The 15,980-nt window shown below is 51.6% G+C and overlaps 1 protein-coding gene across 6 annotated transcripts in view; it reads right to left on the reverse strand.

Moving 5' to 3' along the window:
• Positions 1–15,980, reverse strand: part of CTBP2 (C-terminal binding protein 2) — a 159,264-nt gene that overhangs the window by 35,087 nt on the left and 108,197 nt on the right. For all 6 annotated transcript variants that reach the window (XM_021073631.2, XM_021073627.2, XM_084995832.1 and 3 more), the window contains one exon: positions 12,409–12,568. In XM_021073631.2, coding sequence (XP_020929290.1) covers positions 12,409–12,466 — 58 coding nt within the window. In that variant the 5' untranslated portion in view covers positions 12,467–12,568. The remainder of the gene's footprint in view (positions 1–12,408; positions 12,569–15,980) is intronic.

Below are 15,980 nucleotides of genomic sequence, written 5' to 3' on the forward strand. Positions count from 1 at the left end.
CATTGCTTGAGTCCACATGGATTCTTTACCGTATTACCGTGAGACACAGACCCTTTCATACTGCCCAGAATTACACCACCGCCAAAAGAAAACCAACCCACTAGTGTCACCTAGGATTTATCATTTGAAGGCTGCTACAGTGGTCAGCAACCAAACCCCAACATTATGAAGCAGAGGCGGGAGGAGGCTGCGTCTGAGGTGTGTCTTCCTTTAAATCTGTTTGCAAGGAAAGCATAATTCCAGCAGGCTCAGCCTGGCTGAGATCTTACAGATCATTTTCCATATTCCCAAGGATTAAGATTTTACGTTTCAGGTGCAATGATGCAAAGAACAGCAGTCATTTGGATAAAGGAAAGCCCTGCACAGAAGTATTAAAACATTTCCTTAAACACACAGGCAAGTCCCTGAGAAGCACAGTTTCCTGCAACTGCAGGTTTGACGACAAAGAATTCAACACACAACGACAAAAGCTACAAGGGGTGGGGGTACATTGAGCATTTAAAAATGAGACGATATGCCAGTTTTCAGCCATGAAATCTCAGTGTTTCGTCTTCACCCACATCGTCCTCCAGCTAAGATTCAACTAGAATCCTTGGCTAAAAAGAATCACGAGTTTAAAATTTTTTTTTTCTTTTCTTTTTTTCCCTGAATGAGAAATAGTGAAAATCTACTGTGAGAAGGAAATGGGGTACAAATCCATTTCCAGGAACTAAGGGTACAAGGTCACGTAAGGGCAGTGCCCTGCCCCATATCCTGAGCAGTACAGATTAAACTTCGGGACAAGCTCTGTTTAAACCAACATTATTCCCCCAAAGAGGGCTGGTTCCAAAAGCCAGAGCTCTGGGACCCCTGCGTGATGCGATTATAGAAGAACTAGGCAAAGCTCTGCCTGGGGACACAGAACCAGGACCACAGTCCATGACGGGGACACCAAGGCCTCCATTTATGACCCCACCCACATGCCAATAACACCTCCACGTCACTGGAAAAACACCCTGGCAAAGACCCTCAGATCTGCCTCCAACCCCTCCACCACCTCCTAGGATGCATGACCAGAAAAAAAAAAAGAAAAAAATGAACCATCCACCCTGCAAAACGCTGGGTTTCCATGCCTGAAAGCAGCCTGCTGGCACCGAAATCTCCAATTCCTCAGCTGGCACATTCGCAATCAGGGGCTGAAAGGCCCGGGCAGGGGAGACAGAGGCAATGGGCTTGGCCACACACAAGACAGTATTTACACGTCTCACCAACAGCCTGAGGATGTGTTCACTTAGAAGATACATCAAAAAGGACAGGAAAGCCTTAGAGCCTCAAACTAAATGGAAACAGCACTATCTGGTTACCGCAGAGCAGATCGTTTCCAGGCACGGCTGGGCGGGCCCACGTTCGCAAGGTTTTCTCGTTGGGGCAGAGCTTCCTCTGCTCCGGAGAGGAGAGGGTGGACAGAGACGGGCGGGTTCACTGGGGGCCCTTCTGAAAAGGATGACACAGGACGGTGTGGAAACAAGCCTGGTGTATCTCTCAGGCAGGACGGACTTCCCAACAAGGCAAGACCCCAATCCAACGACCTCCAGCAGCCCCAGCCCAGGCCCGCTTGAAAGCGCTCTTCTCCCAGTCCTGGTTCTTTTGGCCAAGAGGGGCCTTTCAGGGCCCCCGTGGGGAGGTGACCCCACTGCTGCCACCAATGCGACCTCCCTCGTTGCACTTCCGGTCAGGGAACAGGGCTGGCTGGGCCGGAAGGGGGACCCTTCAAGGCGACCAGAAACAGATCAGAACGTTCCCCCCAGGATCCTCATTAGAGGGCTTCGACAAGCTGTTCCACGTCTGCACAGGGGCCCATGCTGGGTGTTTTGCCCATAAATGACCCTACAGACAGGTATGATTATGGTACATCCCAGAGGCTGGGGATGGCGAGGGTGGGGGCCCTGCCCAGAGCCACACAGTGCACAAGACCCGGGCCAAAGGCTGAAGCCAACACTCTGCTTTCTAGAAGTCCCTGCGCCCACCTGGGGTTAACAGCCCTGCAGGCGCTGGAAAAGTGGAACCTCTGTAACAAAGTAATTCTATTCATTTCTATGACGCTATTATATCTGTATCTGTGATTATATCTGTATCTATTGCATTATATATAGATATAGTATCTAATAAATCTTACTATTCTTGTCTATTCAATGTCACATAAAATTAACCATGTATCAGAAAGTAACTGCTGAACAGGTGACTGATCCAGGCCCTCAAAAGGCAGTACAGCGCGGTCGCATCAGTCAGGGTGTCAGGGTGTCTCCAGCCTTTAGTTGAGGGATGGCACCGGCCCGACGGGTCAATATTACACCGTCTTTTTTTTTTTTCTTTTTTCTTTTTAGGGCTGTGCCCAAGGCATATGGAGGTTCCCAGGCTAGGGGGCGAATCAAAGCTATAGCTGCCAACCTACACCACAGGCACAGCAACGTGGGATCCAAGCTGCACCTGCGACCTACACCTCAGCTCAAGGCAACACCAGATCCTTAACCCACTGAGGGAGACCAGGGATCGAACCTGCATCCTTGTGGATCCTAGTTGGGTTCATTAATCACTGAGCCACAAAGGGAACTATAGTATTATCCCATATGACATTTCCTTTCCTTCCTTTTGGTCATAAAGTAACATAACACTGTGTGGCATTAAGGCTATGACACCCCGTTTGTGTCCCTTCAGAGACCAGCGGAAGCTGGCTATGCCGAACCTTTTTGCCACGGGCTGGCTGCTGGTACCTCACCAGCGGCGGGAGAACTGGTTTTCAGTTCTCCATTTAAGCAGAACGACCTAGGTGAGTGTGAACCCCAGAGCTTCTAAGGAACCAGGAAAAGGATCTGGGGAAGGGCAGAAAGGGGTCGTGCCAGGCACAGGACAGCAGCGGGCAGCTTCAGGGAGGTGTCACCCTCCAGTTGGCAACGAGGAAGCCCAGGTCCTTGCCCATCGATTTCCAACCCGTTCTGCTTGGAGGCCACCCAAACTCACAGCCTCAGCCCCGCAATCCGCCAAATATTATGACATGTTTTTCTATTTAGGTAAAAACACCTGTAGATAGACTTGCACTTTCCTAAACACTGGCGAAATTTTTTTTTTTTTTTTTTTTTTAAAGCACACAGCAGTCTTGAGGAAAGGGCTGATTTGCTGAAAATCTTGTGTTGACTAAATAAAGTGAGATGGGACCCATTTCTGAAAGATTAACGCGTCTCGCAGACTTAACTTTTTAATCCTGCAAAGAGGCTCATTACAGAAAATGGCATAAAGCAAAAAGCCATCTTCTGAAAACTGAGAAAGAGACAATCCAAGTTCTCTCATGGACACAAGAAGCCCCAGATAAAGGAGACCGGGTATCTGAATGGTAACCCTGGGGTTATTCACAAACCACGCCCCACACAGCCAATTCTGGAATTCCCTGTGCAACGTGAGGCATCAAGTCACAACTGCCAAGACCTGAAAACGCATGCGATGAGCCAGACGGTTCCGGAAGAGCGGGGGACGACAGCAAGGAGGGAGGGGACCGTCCACGGGTCACTCCGCAGGTCAATAAACCACAAGCATTTCATCTTTTATTCATTCATTTTTTTTTTTAGGGCCGCACCTGCGGCATATGGAGGGTCCCAGGCTAGGGGTCCAATCGGAGCTGCAGCTGCCGCCCTGCGCTACAGCCACAGCCACACAGGATCCAAGCCACGTCTGCGACCTACACCACAGCTCACGGCAACTCCAGATCCTTAAGCCACTGAGCGAGGCCAGGGATCAAACCTGCATCCTCATGGATGCTCGTCAGATTCATTTCCACTGAGCCACGATGGTAACTCATTTTTTAAAACTTATAGCTGATAAACAGTGTTGTGTCAATTTCTGCTGTTCAGCAAAGTGACCCAGTCACACACTCACACACACACACATGCACACACACACACACACACTCCCCCCTTGTGTGTATCTCCCAACATGGTCTCTGCCAAGATCACTGCACATTTCGATCACAGCAATAACCTGGGAAATTGCTTGAGAACAACAGGAAATACAAGTAATGCTCTGCTCTGGAGTCTAATCATCACTGTTTTTCTTTTTCTTTTTGTCTTGCTAGGGCCGCACCTACAGCATGTGGAGGTTCCCAGGCTAGGGGTCTAATCGGAGCTGTAGCCGGCGGCCTACGCCACAGCCACAGCCACAGCCACGCAGGATCCGAGCTGTATCTGTGACCTTCACCACAGCTCACGGCAATGCTGGATCCTTAACCCACTGAGCGAGGCCAGGAATTGAACCCGAAACCTCATGGTTCCTAGTCGGGTTCGTTAACCAGTGAGCCATGACAGGAACTCCCATCCCTGTTTTCTTAAAAACAAACAAACAAAAAAGGCAAGTCTATGCTGGAATTAGCAGCTATAAAAGCTGACTCAGAGTTCCCGTCATGGCTCAACGGGTTAACAAATCTGACTAAGAACCATGAGGTTGAGGGTTTGATCCCTGGTCTTGCTCAGTGGGTTTAAGGATCTGGCCTTGCCATGAGTTGTGGTGTAGGTCGCAGACGTGGCTCAGATCCCGAGTTGCTGTGGCTGTAGACCCCTAGCCTGGGAACCTCCACATGCCGCGGGAGTGGTCCTAGAAAATGCAAAAAGACCAAAAAAAAAAAAAAAAAAAAAAAAAAAGCTGACTCAGATGAAGGTCATTGGGTCTAACTGCCTGTCCCCTGACAGTGATGTTGCTTCTGCCGGTTGGCAGTGAGGCTGGCTTCTCAGAAGACTCTGGAGCCGTGCTTGGCCGGCCTTCCCTGTGCTGGGCCAGAACTAGCCCGGGGCTCGGCATCTCCTGGTTCTCCAGTCCCTGGAGCCAGGAACCCAAGGCAGCTCTGAAAGTAAAGGAGGAAACAGACCGCCACCCCCCGTCCCCAGATGCTTCTCTGCGAGGTTGTTTCCCAGGACGAAGCCACTGCAGCACCCTCGCCCTCTGCCTCCCACAGGCAGCGTCTCTTGGGGGACGTTGCTGAGGTTAGTGGGTCACACACTGTTTTCCGGCAGAGACAGCCAAAAATAGGGCTCTGACAGCCCACTTCCTACTTTCAAATGTGCACAGGCTGCGCTGGGTTTTGTTTCTGTCGAGTGTTTTGGAATCTATGTTTAGAAGCCGCTTTCTGCCTTTAAGGTAGCTCTCTTTCCCTCTGTCCCCTGGTGCCCCTACTTAGATGACTAGTGTAGATCACTTGGCGAATCTAAATCAGAGAGGGGCAAACAAGTGCCAGGGCAGTGGTGAAACAGCAAGTAGGGCCTGGCAGGGCTCTGAGTCAGCTCTCGTCTAAGTGACACGAGTACACAGACCAAATAAGCGGAACCAACCAGGCCCTTCAGTGGTCCCAGGATCGACGCGCAGCACCAGAGACCCTGGATGCGGGAGGCTTTGAATCACGAGCACAATCCAGAGGATACCCAAGACCGAGCTGGCATCTTGCAACCAAACCAGCCCTTTCCAGACCAGCTGCGCCGTGAAGCGTCCCAGCCCTCCTGTAACTCGAGTCAGCCCTTGAAAACAAAGGCTGAAGTCTCGCTTCTGACTCAATTTCTTGACTAGATTATAAAACTTAAGGGGAGCTGTGGTATGAAAATTAAGTTTGACTCCCACTTGTTATGGGGTTAAAACGTTTCTTTTGTGGCGTGTTTTGAAAGTGTTGGTGAAGCAGTACGTGGGGGCTGTGACCCCAGCTCAGATGCAGGGCCTCGGAGGGGCCTGGGAAGGCTTTGCTGGACCCTTGACAGCAGCCAACACAAGGGCCCGCCTCAGGCAGGTGCTGGGTGAACACTGTCTCCTTCTCCTCCTGAACCTCCTCCAGTAACTGCACTTCCTGCAAAACCTCAGCCTCCTTGACAGTGACCTTGCTGCCCTCCCTGTAACTAACACGCATGGCGCACGCCCCCTCATTTCTACTGCGGTCACAATACCCAGAATGAATGGCTTCCTCTGACCTTGGTGGGTGCCCCAATCATTCTACCCACCAGCGTCCAGCTCCAATAACCTGCTTCCAGGTAGCTTCCTCAACCCCCCTCCATCCCTCTGTCCTCAGTCCAAAGAAATCTGCCACCCGTCAAGGTGAAAACACCCACCGCCAAGAAAACCCAGGGAGTGCCTCCATCTGCAGACAGCCCGTGGTTTGCTCTCTTAAGGTGATGGAACCCCTCCCGCCATCCACCCCGTGCTCATCATTTTTCCCCTCCTTTTTAAAAAAGGGCCACACCCGAGGCACATGGAGGTTCCCAGGCTAGGGGTTGAATCAGAGCTGCAGCTGCCGGCCTACACCACAGCCACAGCCACAGCCACGCAGGATCTGAGCCGTGTCTGCAACCTACACTGCAATTTGCAGCAACGCCAGTTCTTTAACCCCCTGAGCAAGGCCAGGGATTGAACCTGCATCCTCATGGATACCAGTTGGGTTCTTAACCCACTGAGCCAAAAGAGGAACTTCATCACATGCTCATTTTTTGACACACGGGTTGTAAAAACTGGCCTGTAGGATATGACTCTCCGTACAAGGAACAGGACTTGATGGCAACAGCCCGTCCTTGTCCTCGCGGACCGTGTGCAGGGACGGGGAAGGGGACAGGGAGGTGTGGACTGTCACCAGGAAGCCCAAACCCACAACCACCCCCAACACTGCGGATGCGGCGTAGCGGTGTGGGGCGTCCTGTGAGTCTGGGCAGGGCTCTGTCCTCGGCCCACAGCCCTTCAAGGCCAGATCGTTTGGCTGTCCTCAGACCTACTCTGATGAGGAGGCTCAGCCTGGGTGTGGTGGCCCCCTGGTTCAGCCCTGGAGCAAACACTCTCTCCTCTCAAGGTGCAAGGGATAAAATCAAATGCACCCAGGGCCAAGCAGGCTGGGAAGAAGGGAGGCGGCTGATGCTCTGGGAAGGTGGTCCCAAACGCCACAGAGACGGGAGCCGCCCGGCCCAGGGAGAGCGTGACGCACCGTGGAGGAGGTGAGTCAGGGAGCAGCAGCCGTAAAACAAAGCCCAGGCCCTGAGAGACACCCCCGCCCGGCCGCAGACTAGCACCCACAAAACCCAAGGTGCACACAGAGCCGCCTTAATGAGCTGCTTCAAACAATGCGCAGATGTAAAGCCGCCACCTCAGCGAGAGCCCATCCACAGCCGATGAGTGCAAAGAGTAGTCTACGTCTATTTTACAGATGAGAAGCCATCGGGAAATAAAGCAACATTGAACCTGACTCTCAGCCGGAGAAACAGAGGATCTGGAGTTCCCACTGTGGCCCGGTGGGTTAAGAACCAGACTGCAGTAGCCTAGGTTGCAGCTGCAGCTTGGATTCCATCCCTGGGGGATACACAGACCTTCTATATGCCCTGGGGAAGGGAGGAAGGAAGGAAAAGAAGGGAGGAAGCCCAATTCCTAGAGGACGGCTGGTACCCTGAGGGCTGGGGGTGGGGGTGGGGAGGGGGGCTGCTGCTCCAAATGGATCTTAAAATCAGGACCTGATGAGGCAAAATATGAATTTCTACCCTCAAAACACTATTTACGAAGCTTCGACGTGACCTCTCCCCCTTTCCTGATCCTCTGAGGGCACAATGTTGTTTCATTATATTCATTTATCCCACAGAGTTTTTAAGTTGTGTCTGGTTGACTATTGTATATTTACATAGCTAATGCAATTATCACTAATCACAGAATTACTGGAAATGTACATAATTGCCTGATCCAAACATATAATTATAACGTATAGCAACATTATGAATCCCAATTTTCAGATCTACGTTTTGGGGCTATTTAAAGGCATTTATTAGAAATGCTCACGGACTGCCTAGAGAGGGCCAGCGTAGCCGCCGAAAAGGTGCTCCCAGCGCTTTAAAAAACAAAACAAGTAGGGACGCGATAATGCATCTTTTTAAAGACGGGTACAACAAGAAGCATGCAAATAAAAAGACCATGCCCTTCCCACGGGAGGGCAATCCTCAGCTCGGATGGGTGTGGGCCAGGCAAGGACAAACCGCCAATCCTCCCTGCAGGAAGCTCAGCCGGCCTGGCCTGGAGGCTCCACTTCCACAAGCTAGAAGCCCTTGGACAACAGCTCTGCCTCTTGAACATTCTGGGACCATGACAGCAGTCTTCTTGGGGGAATCGTCCCACTGAGCTGGACTTTCACAATGGCAAGGCAATCCCACTAAGAAGAGCAGAATGGAGTTCCCGTCATGGCACAGGGGAAACGAATCCGACTAGGAACCATGAGGACACAGGTTCGATCCCTGGCCTTGCTCAGTGGGTTAAGGATCCAGCGTCGCCGAGAGCTGTGGTGTAGGTTCCAGATGCGGCTCGGATCCGGCATCGCTGTGGCTGCGGTGTAGGCTGGCAGCTGCAGCTCCCATTCGACCCCTAGCCTGGGAACCTCCATATGCCGTGGGTGCGGCCCTAAAAAGTAAAGAAAAAAAGAAGAAGAAGAAGAGCAGCATGACACTGGGGACAAAGTTTTCTCCCACTTCATCCCGGCAGCATTTTCTCGGGGAATTTTCTTCTTTTCCTTGGGGATGAAGCTGAGGTGGATAAAGATCCCCAGGATGTGTAACTATCTTTGTGTGTAACAGGCATGGGTTAGCTTCTGTTCCCCCTACACCCATGCAAGCAACCAGCCCGTCTTTCTCACCGCCTGTTATTCCCTGTGCTCGTGAGAACACCCCAGAGGTGAGGGATGTTGACATGTGATTGTTTATTTTTAAAAGGGTCCCTATCGCTTCTCTTTTTCCTACGGAGGAAAGCAGAAGCCCTCTTCTGAGTTATGTTATGAAGCGGACTTTATCACGCAGCTCAGCCGATAAAATCCTCAGGACCGTTTTTTCCCATGAGAATAAGACATTCAAACAAAAGGAAGTCAAATGAAATATCTCCTTCTTCCAAATCACATTTTCAATAGCCACAGGAAAGGACGGTGTTTCGTGATTTATTCCGCCATAACCCACCATAAGATGTTCTAGCAGAAAAGTCATCAGCAAGGCTGTTGTGGGATATTACACTTCAACAAACCCAAAGAAAGCTCTAGAAAGTGCTTTTCTAGGTTCCTTTTGCAATGATGAGTAGATGGCAAGCCCTCTTCTCTGGCCAACAAATACTGGGGGAAGATCCAACCAGCTCCGCCACAGCGCAGTTGCATATCATGACTGGTGCACGTCACAAATGCAAAATGCCCATCATGCCAGCAAACTAAACAGAGGAGACAACAAGACCTACACCAGACAGCAAAAAGAAGAGACTGCAACCTCATCTGACCAGCCGGTTAGCAGACCCCGCTCCACAAAACCCTCACACAACAGCATTCTAGGATTCTTTGATAATAGGTATCAAGAAAGAGCAGAGAACAAAATACAAATATCAGAACAGGAGAATTCCTTAAAACAAACTAACAAACAAAAAACTACCTTTAGAGTCAGCTTCAAAGACCATTATCCTATTAGATCTTAGCTCACATGCCAAAGACTTTGGGTGGTGAGAAGCAAAGCAACACACCTTGCTTTGCTCAACCTTAGGTAGAACCATCCCCTTGGCAGGGGCGAAGCTGCAGAGTCTGAGCTCATGGAGATGGATGGAACAGGCCACAAGCGCACTGGGGCCCGAGTGAAAGTTTCACGGGGGAAGGGACTGGCCTTGGGAGGCAGCTAGGGATTCTGGAAGCAGTCCCTGTGCAGGGATAACGTGCATATTCCACCAGACTGGCTCACCTGGAGGAAGAGGGTTCACTGGGGCGTGGGGGGCATCAGAAGGCCTGTCTGCTTGGGATCCCCCAGCCAGGGATTTGGTGGGGGGGGGGGGGGTTGTGGGGGTTGGCAGCTGGTGGAGGGGTAGAATTGAAAGGGAAAGTGTGTTTCTAAACAAGAGCAAAAAGACACATCTCCTAGAGCCCAGAGCAGAGCAGGGTGGCATCACGCTTTTAATTGTGAAATACAAAATCAATGACGGATACAGGAAATCCCTGGGGTGGGTGTGTGGGCGGTGGGACAGAGAATATTGTTCCCTGGGCTCGCTATGTTTCTGAGCAGAACATTCAAGAACACTTAGTGCAGGTTTGTAGAGAGACTGGTGAGACTCCCATGCCATGGGGACGGAAGTGGGGGAGGCTTTCAGGGGGAAGAAATACTGGAATCCATGGAGCCAATTTGAGGGAACGGCCAGAGAAGAGCAGCGTGCGTGGCTGCCCAGCGCCAATCACCAGCTGCCCCTTGCTGGGAGCACCTCGGAAAGAGGCACCACCTGCCCCGATCTCTAAAGGTGCTAAACCGGCTAATCAATGCAAGGAGCACCCAGGAAGCACGGTGGCACAGTTGTGGTTATACTTCAAGGGACACCACATGAATCTTTGGGATTACAGGTTAAAAAAAACAAAAAACAAAACCAAGTGCAACTAACTGTCGCAGGAACACCGTTCGTGGACAGAGGAGATGCTGGGATTTTGGTTATAAAAACAGGTTGGGGATGGGGAACCACGCCTGGAAGAGAGTCCAAAAGGACTGTCAACCGTTCTGCTGGACGAGGAGAGAAAAGGTGCCAAAAAAAAAAAAAGAAACCGTGTCACCGGCGCTTCAGTCCCATTCTTGTCCCCGACATGGTCCCTCTAGATAAATCTGCGGGTTGTGGGAGAAGAAATCAACCACAAAGACATTCCTGATACAAACCCTGGAAAGTTGATCCACTAGGGCTTTCTGGAATGAGGACTCAGTACCAAAAAGGAAGCACCTTTTCAACAGGAAGTCACAAGTAAATCTCCCCCCACTTTTTAGGGCCACACCCACAGCATATGGAAGTTCTCCAGGTCAAATCAGAGCTACAGCTGCTGGCCTGCACCACAGCTCATGGCAACACAGGACCTTCCTCCCAACCCAGTGACTGAGGCCAGGGATCGAACCCGCATCCTCATGGATCCTAGCTGAGTTCGTTAACTGCTGAGCCACTCCACAAGTAAATCTCAAAAATGCCTGATTAGGTGAACTCAGACTGGGACACTGTACAGACCAGCTGGCTTGGGCTCGTCACTATGTCGGTGCTTCTGAAAGTCCAAGGGGCCAGGGAATGACGTTTACACTAAGGAGGCCAAAGAGACAAGACGACTAAATGCCACACGGCCCCTGATTGGTTGTTGCAGCCAACAAATGCGTGGGGGAGACCTGAACTGTGCCATCCACGTGCAATGATGCTCTAGTGAGGCCTGGGGGTGACCACGGTGACGTGTGGGATACAGTAAAGCCACGTTTCTTTGAGATGGTTCTAGAAACCCCCACACAGCCATCCTCCATCCATTCTCTCCCTCTCCCTCTCTCACACACGCCCCGCCATCGCTATTAACTATGAAAAGAAAAACATAACGAATGTTATCAGCGGGTAAATATAGCTGAAAGGAATATCAGTGTCCACTGCCTTTCTGTAGGCTTGAAAGTCTTTTCATTTAAAAAACAAAACAAAGCAAAACAAAAAAACCCCCTCCCGACAGGTAGGGGAATGCCAGGGATATGGGGAGCTGGGAACAGGGACAGCCGGTGCTCTTAAATGCTTTCGGCAGAGCCGTTGTAGGTCGCAGCCACACCGGAGAACACACATCTTTGATGCCTCCACGAAGATGTGCCTGAACCACAGCTACTGAAGGGACAGATAATTCCACATGGCCAGCTTACAGGATGGCTATTCCTGCGCCCAAGTTAGCCAGCCATCCTGGATTCTAGTGCGTTTGGGAGTCCGGAGGGGGGCTGCTGAGCCCACCCTGCCTGGCAGCTCCCCTCCCAATGCTTCTGTGACAAACCCTGCAGCGAAAACCACGCTGAGCCAAACCAGCCTGGTGGCAGCGACCAAAAAAGCACTTCCTGCAAAGCCCAGGTCTGCTGGTGCTGGATGTTCTGCAGGCCCTAACTAGGAGAGGATGCTGCTTAATCAACATGAAAGAGCTCTGTCCCCGTGTTTCCATTAGATTTTAATTATGTTTATTTTCCCTTTCATGAATAAAATGCTTCCAGACACTTTCAAAGATACGAGGGATGTGAACACACCCTGAGGGGCTATGCTGGACGCTTCAGGAATATCTTAGAATTCGGGGCGGTAAATCTTTTAATTCGAAACAGATAAAGTCTGGAAACTTCAGGAAGGGAAAAAAGATGGTTCACATAGGCCGTGGCTTTCATATGCAAAATGATCCCAGGACAAAAATGGACCTGAGGGCCTCCTCCCTTCCCAGATGCCCTTCCGGCCCCAACTCAGCCTCCTTGGAGGTCAGGCCCGCTGACCACGTCAAGGACACAGGCAGAGGTGCTGGGGGCTGAGGGGCCTGTGGCTGGAGGGAGAGGGCTGGGACGCAGCCTGGCTAGGGCACCGGGTCGAGGAGTCCACCTTTGGTTCGAAACCGCCATCCACGCTGGCTCTTACCTTCACAAATTCTGTCCAATCGCTGTCGCTTGACTTTGTGCTTATCCACGAGGGCCATTCTTTATGGAACTTTGCACCTCTCTGATTCAAAAGGCAAAGCGGTCCTCTAAGAACTTAGGGGCCCTCGCAGGAGTCTGCGGGCATTACGCCACTATGCACCCTGAAACGAGGAGAAAAGAATCCTTACTCTCTGGGCAGCCTGGGGGCAGGGACAACAGGTCATTCAGCCTGGCTGCCACTTTCTACAGGGGACTGCAGGGGCGGCTTGCTCTCCTCCTGAAATGCTGGAGCCCCATTTGCTCCACGTCCATTCAACATTCTCCCACCTGCCTCCATGCAGGAAGCGAGCAAAGACACGCGGGACCACGGTCCCTGGCTTCTGGAAGCCGTAAACATTTGCCTCTGGAGCTCTGACTGCAGCTTCTGACTGCGGGGCTGTAAGCGCCACTTACTGACCAGCCTGAATCGGAATATTCTGCACTCCAGTGACAGAGACCAAGCGACAGCCAGGTGGTCTGGCCCTGTACTTCTGGGAACCCCAAAAGGCAGTCACAAGAGGTGGGCTCAGGGACCAGCCCAGACCCCCTGGGAGTGTGTCCCAGGGGCATCTGGACACCCGATGTGGCTAAGAGGGAGACTCTCCCAAGGCGGTTCACAGAACCTTCCAAACCTGCCCTCTGGCCACTGCTCAGCACACCAGCCCCCTTCCCCCACGGCACGGAAAGGGGGCAGGAGGCACATACCACCTAACCAAGGTTTGCCCAGCGCCATCTTCTAGAGCCTTCCTTGCATCCAGAGGGATGCTTGGCATCGACACGGGCAGTGTCCAGGCTGCCTGTGCCTGTCCCACACCTGTGGGGTTTCAGGCAGAAGTGAGGCGGGTGAGGAAGGGTCCCCCATCTGGGTTGGACCAAGAGGGAACTCGACATGCCACCCGAGCAGGTGCCTAGCTTGTGGAGAAAGCAAGGGCTGTGTGTTCTGGAAGGCTCTGACCTGCATTAACTGCTCACCCAATGTATCAGTTGAGGCCACAAACCATTACCTGTAACCCCAAAGTCCTACTGCTTTTGACTCATTGCTAGTCATACTCAAACAATGATAGTTACCGCACGCGTGCACACGCACACGCGCGGGCACACACACACACACACACACACACACACACACACGAGTTCCCTTGGTTATCCAGCAAATGAGAAGGGGGCAGAAGACAAAAGTGAGGCTCCTGGGTTAACAATAAGGATTACTATGCATGGTCATCAGTTATGCAAAATTCTGGGAGTCACTTCATCTAAGGTCAGAAATACCAAGTCTGACTAAGAAAAGGTAGGTGACTTCCTGGAAGTTAATGGCTAATTTCTCAGCAACAAAGCTGAAGAAGTACCCTAAAGATTTATGACAATGATTATGTGATTTTTTTTTTTTTTCTTTAAAGAGCTAGGGGAACCAAAAAAAAAAAAAAAAAAAAAAAGGCACCATTTCAAATCACATGCATAATTAACGCAAAAACCAGGAGATACCAGACCCTTTCGGACCTGGAAGGCCCCTACTGGACAAGCGCTCTCAAGGGTGCCGGGCAGCGGGGGAGACCCAGGTGGACGGTGATGGAGGGGACAGGTTTCTCAAATTCTGCTTTCACTTGTGCTGGGCTTCATGAAAGGTAACCACGCAAAAGGGAGAAGGTGGAGCCAAACTGGCCAACTCGACAGACGGACAGAGAAGCACGACCTCAGAGCCCGAGGGTTTGTGAGAGACAGAGACGGAGACCCAGGGGCCAGCTCAGAGCTTGGCCAGCAGTTTTCATCTGCTCAGACCCCCCATCATCGGGCTGCAGTGCAGCCCCTCCTCAGCTCCGGTGTGGAGACAGAGCCCACGTTAGCCGCCGCATCTGGGGGTGAGAGAATTAATTAGTTAATATTTGTGAAGTGACTTGGAGATGAGAAACGACAGCATTATCATCCGAGGCAAGATGGGCTGGCTTCACACCCTCCTCCTCCAGCTCCCTGAGTGAGGCATAATCATTCTTTTTGCTTTCCTTTGAATTTTAATTTGTATAATTAGATGGCTTCCTGAAAAATTGATAAGTCGAATCTCGATTATGCAATCAAAGGAAAGATCAGGCATCAGCTTTACACAAACGGTCGGCGTCCTAGTATTTACTTTTTTAAAAGGCAACTGACTTGTGTGACTGGCCCTTGGAGGGGAGGGGGCTGGGGAGGTATTGGCAGTGGCCGGCCCTCCCGCGGGGCCTGGACCAGCTGGGGCACCCACCCAAGTCTTCAGACTCGAGAGGCCAGCAGGTGGAGCCTGGTGTGGACTTTGCGGCCGCGATCACGGCTCAATCCGCTCCCCTCAGTATTTCCTTCGAAGCAAGAATGTGTGCGATGTGGCATTTTCCTTGTTCATCCTTGGGAGCAGGCTATTTGCGAGGACTTAATTAATACAGCCCTCTTCCTGGTGACAGGGACAAGCCCTCCTCAGGGCTGAGCTGGGAGCAGCAGTCTGGGGCTGGGGTCCATGCCAGCACCCCGCCACCCACCCTGGCCCTGGGCTCCTCCAGGGACACCTACACAAGCCAATCTCTGGCTTCACTTTACACCAGACTCCACTCCTCAGTCACGAACGTTCTGGCCGCTGAATGCGTTGCTATCATCAATTGATACCATCTGGTTAATCAATGTTTAACCCCACACGAATAAAGGTCCACACAGCAAAGAAAAATCAGAGATGGATGTATTATTACACGATCCCACTCTGAGTGACACTGTTCCAACCATGGTGTTGTGGGTGGAAAGAGAGTTCTAGAAGCTACTTGCACGATGGCCGTGGACTGGGAGGCCCTACATTTGTACAGCGGGGACGGTGGTACTTCTGTTCCCAAGTAGCTGAGAGGATCCGAGGAGAACGTGCAGAAAGCACTTGGTGCCCAACAGCTGGCCTCTGAGAACTGCTGCGCCTTTCTCTGGATGCAGCCCCCTGACTCACAGGAGCGACTCCCCTCACTCCCCTCCACTCAGCCTGAGAGGTAACCCCCAATACACTCAAGAAAAGTCAAAAGGGGAGTTCCCGTTGGGGTGCAGCGGAAACAAATCCAACTAGGAACCGTGAGGTCCCGGGTTCCATCCCTGGCCTCTCAGCGGGTTAAGGACCCGGCGTTGTCATGACCTGTGGTGTAGATCGAAGACTCGGCTCGGATCCCGTGCTGCTGTGGCTGTGGTGTAGGCTGGCAGCTGTAGCTCTGATTGGACCCCTAGCCTGGGAACCTCCACATGCCACTGAAGCCGCCCTAAAAAGCAAAAAAAGAAAGGTCAAGAGGAAACTCAGGTCTTTTCACACGTAGGAAGGGTGCACTGCTGCCCTCACAAGAAAAAAACACTGCCTTGGGGAACAAAAGAATAATGCAAACCACAGAAAGCTCTGCCTACGGTTTGATTAGCCTGAGATGGGAGGCGTGGCGGAGGGCTGAAGGTTTGGGGGTTAGGGAACTGATCTAACTTCAGAAAGGCGAAGAGGCCTGCAAAGGAAAGCTACTCGGACTTTCTTGGTTTTTCCTAGAAAGAAGCTCCGGGTAG

The sequence above is a fragment of the Sus scrofa genome, chromosome 14 (genome assembly GCF_054392235.1).
Source record: "Sus scrofa isolate SSC_HxYL_T2T_F1_AM1 chromosome 14, Sscrofa_HxYL_maternal_Yorkshire_Landrace_v2.0, whole genome shotgun sequence".
Classification (NCBI taxonomy): Eukaryota; Metazoa; Chordata; class Mammalia; order Artiodactyla; family Suidae; genus Sus; species Sus scrofa.